The sequence below is a fragment of the Atta colombica genome, unplaced genomic scaffold (genome assembly GCF_001594045.1).
Source record: "Atta colombica isolate Treedump-2 unplaced genomic scaffold, Acol1.0 scaffold272, whole genome shotgun sequence".
Taxonomy (NCBI): Eukaryota; Metazoa; Arthropoda; class Insecta; order Hymenoptera; family Formicidae; genus Atta; species Atta colombica.
Window position 1 is genome coordinate 20,417 of NW_017259373.1, and position 3,773 is coordinate 24,189.

Genomic DNA, 3,773 nt, shown 5'->3' on the forward strand with positions numbered 1-3,773 from the left:
TGTGTATTTATAAATATACAACAAGGCTAAGTTTCCACTTGATGCTATAATGTTTATTTTCAGTATCAAAACAAGTCATGTAATCAAAATTGACAATATCAAGCATTAATTTCAATCATGTGTTTTGATGAAAAATGAACATAGTGTTAGATAAAAATCCAGTCCAATATTTGATACTTGATTATTTGGTTTTCTGTTGAGAATTTCAATAAAAGATTTAGCAAAGAGACATTATAGACTTTGTCTTCTCTTTTAAAAATCATATATCAATGAATTTAATACACTCCAGTGACGCTTGTTTAAAATTCTATTTCGTTTTCTCTTGTAGAAGATACATTAATTGCTCCGAGTGATGTTAAGTTTAATAATGGTCCATTGGAAGAAGTGAAAAAGCCAATAAAACGTAGAAGAAATTCCAGCGAAATTGAGCTTAAAAAGAAAGAGGAGGAGGAATATAACAAGGAAGCAAACGAGCAGAGATACAAACATTTGATGCATTTGTTGAATAAAAGCAAATTTTATTCATCCTATTTGATAAATAAGATTGATGATAAAGATAAAAATAAAAATAATAAAAATGAAAAGGTTGCCAAAAAGAATCATTACAAATTTGTTCCACAAAAAAAATCTACCATTGAAAATGATGAAAATATATCACCAGTAAAGAAGAAGAAGAAAGCTAGTGGAAAAAAATATAACATACAAGAATACATATCTACAGAGGCAAGTATAATAAGATTTAGATTCTTGGATACACAGACACAATTTAAAATTAATTAAATGTTTTACAGATAACGAGACAGGTAAAGTCTACAAGGGAAAAAAAGAATCTGAGCATAGAAGAGATAGAGGCAGAATTATCTGCGGATTCGGATAATGAATTGACATTCGAACCGGAATCAAAAGTAAATGTTAGCAGCACTGATATTGTATCGATATTACCGAAATATTTTTGTGGCAATCTGCGCGATTATCAACTAAAGGGTTTAGAATGGTTAAAGTTGCTTCATAAAAACAGCCTGAGTGGAATCTTGGCTGATGAAATGGGACTTGGAAAAACAATACAAACGATAGCTCTGATATGTCATCTTGTAGAAGAAAGACAAGCAGGGCCTTATTTAATAATTACTCCTCTCTCTACTATACCAAATTGGCTCATAGAATTTGAAAAATTCGCTCCCGTCATACCGATCTTTTTATTCCATGGCACAATAGAAAAAAGAAACGCTGTACGCATGAAAATTAAATGTATACATCCTGTCGAAGATAATTATAGGACACAACCTGTTGTACTCACTACATATGAAGTACTAATACACGAAAGTAAATTCTTTCAATCTCTAAGATGGAGATACATCATAATAGATGAAGGACATAGAATAAAAAATTATAAATGTAAACTGATCAAGTATGTAACCACTAAAAATTAATCAGTGATTTAGTTCTTTTCAAAACTGATTACAAGTTCAATAAAATAATAGATATTTTGATATATCTATATTTGATAGATATTTAAAAAATATACTTAATTTAGAAAATGATTTTCTCATTTAATTGAACTTTTGTATTATTTTTCTTTTAACATTAAGCTTTGTATATAATGTTTATTTTTTAGAGTGCTGCATAGTATTCGTTCCATGAATAGGCTAATATTAACTGGAACGCCGCTTCAAAACAATTTATCCGAGTTATGGTCTCTTTTGAATTTCCTATTACCAGAAATTTTTGATGATTTGGACACATTTGAATCGTGGTTTGACGTTAAAGAACTTCAATATCAACATGGCACTGAAAAACTTCTGAAGCAGGAAGAAGAAAAACATGTATTGTCATCGTTACGCGAAATTTTAAAACCATTTATGTTAAGACGAGTAAAATCGGAAGTTTGTTTAGAAATTCCTCCTAAGAAAGAGTTGATAGTTTATGCGCCACTCACGGAATTGCAATACGATTTATATAAGGCAGTATTAAATTATGATTTAGAAATGTTAAGTAAAATCGAAGTACCGGATCTGATTATACAAACTGTAAATGGTGAAAGACCGAAAAGACAATGTTTTTTGAGAAGTCCGTACGGATCTATCAAGGGCAAATCCAAGAATAGAGAATTGAATATTTCAGTAAATAATAATATTAAACAGAAACCAACGAAATCTGAGGATAAATTATCGAAATGCAAACAATATACTGATGTCACAGAACGTAATAGAGAGTTCCTTGTCCGTATTAATTTTCAAAATAGAAGTAAATATTGTTGCATTAACGCAATATCTCACATGATTTTTATCTCACACGTTTTATGTTATTTCACTTTTATTTATATTTCTAGTGCCAATGTATAAAAAGATAGTGAATCATCCATACTTGGTTCACTGCCCACTGAATTCGACTGGTTTACCGAAAATTGATAATGATTTAATCAGATCCTCCGGTAAACTGTTAGTATTGGATGCTATGCTGGCAAAACTGAAAATGCGAGGTCACAAAGTTTTATTGTTTTCGACAATGACTATGATTTTAGATATGATTGAAGATTATCTTACGTTACGAGATTATAATTATGTGAGATTAGATGGTACTACTAAAATTGAAGTACGGAAACAAAATATTGCTACTTTTAATAACGATCCAGATATGTTCTTGTTCCTTATATCAATTAGAGCTGGTGGAATTGGATTAAATTTAATGAGTGCTGATACCGTTATTGTATATGATAGTGATTGGGTGAGTTAATATCAATATAATTTTCCACACTTTCCATCTTTGCTGATATCCGTATTTTATTCACACACTTGCTTTTCAATGCTTACAGAATCCACAAGTGGACATACAAGCTATGGCTCGATGTCATAGAATAGGGCAAACAAAACCCGTGGTTATCTACAAACTATGCACTAAAGGAACAATTGATGAGGCAATTATGAAACGAGCCGATGCTAAACGTATTTTGGAGAAAATGGTTATGTCAAAAGAACTACAATCTCTTAATATAAATAGGGTATTAGAGATGAAAAAGTTAATGGAATCTAAAGAATACAAAATTGTTACATCTGAAAAAGAAGGTAAGTTCTGACCATCATATTTTCTAAATAATAAAGATATATAAAGGTATATAAAGAATTGTTGAAATTAGTAGATCAATCTTTTTTGTAGTTTTTACAGAGATGGAATTGAACAACTTGTTAGATAGAAGTGATATGATAATTAAGAATGATATAATGATATAAGTGACAACTGTGATGCGTCTAATTTATTAGATTAAATCAAGAATAAAGTACAATAAAAGAGTATTTTTCGAAATATCGATTAATATTTATAGATTAATAATTTATTACAAATATTACAATACTAAAAGAATTATATAGATATTCAACTTTATCTTTTCATAACTAATTCATTTAATTTCTTAATAAAACATATTAATTGAAAAAAACTTAAAGTTATTTACCCTATTTTTTATTTAATTATTAATTGATATGGAGTATTGAGTGTGTACGTGCGCGCGCGCGTGTGTGTGTATACCTTATATAAAATCACAACAAAATTTTTCCAATAATATTTCAAACAAATCTTTAATCGTATCTACATACAAATTAAGATTTATTTGACTTAATACGAGTCTTTCCTATTGAAGGATTCTTGTATTTATATGACTGGGCCAATCGTTCGCGAAACTCGACTTCTAGTTTTACATATGTCCCACCTGTTTCAGATACATATTATTTATGTTATTTTTTTTAAGTATTATTCACATGCTTCCTTATTCATATATA

At 29.1% G+C, this 3,773-nt stretch overlaps 1 protein-coding gene across 1 annotated transcript in view; it reads left to right on the plus strand.

Moving 5' to 3' along the window:
- Positions 1–3,227, plus strand: part of LOC108689606 (lymphoid-specific helicase-like) — a 4,421-nt gene extending 1,194 nt beyond the window's left edge. Inside the window, exons 2-7 of the mRNA XM_018196464.1 lie at positions 329–723; positions 792–1,408; positions 1,616–2,244; positions 2,330–2,724; positions 2,813–3,062; positions 3,154–3,227. Coding sequence (XP_018051953.1) covers positions 329–723; positions 792–1,408; positions 1,616–2,244; positions 2,330–2,724; positions 2,813–3,062; positions 3,154–3,227 — 2,360 coding nt within the window. The remainder of the gene's footprint in view (positions 1–328; positions 724–791; positions 1,409–1,615; positions 2,245–2,329; positions 2,725–2,812; positions 3,063–3,153) is intronic.
- Positions 3,228–3,773: the final 546 nt, after the last annotated feature.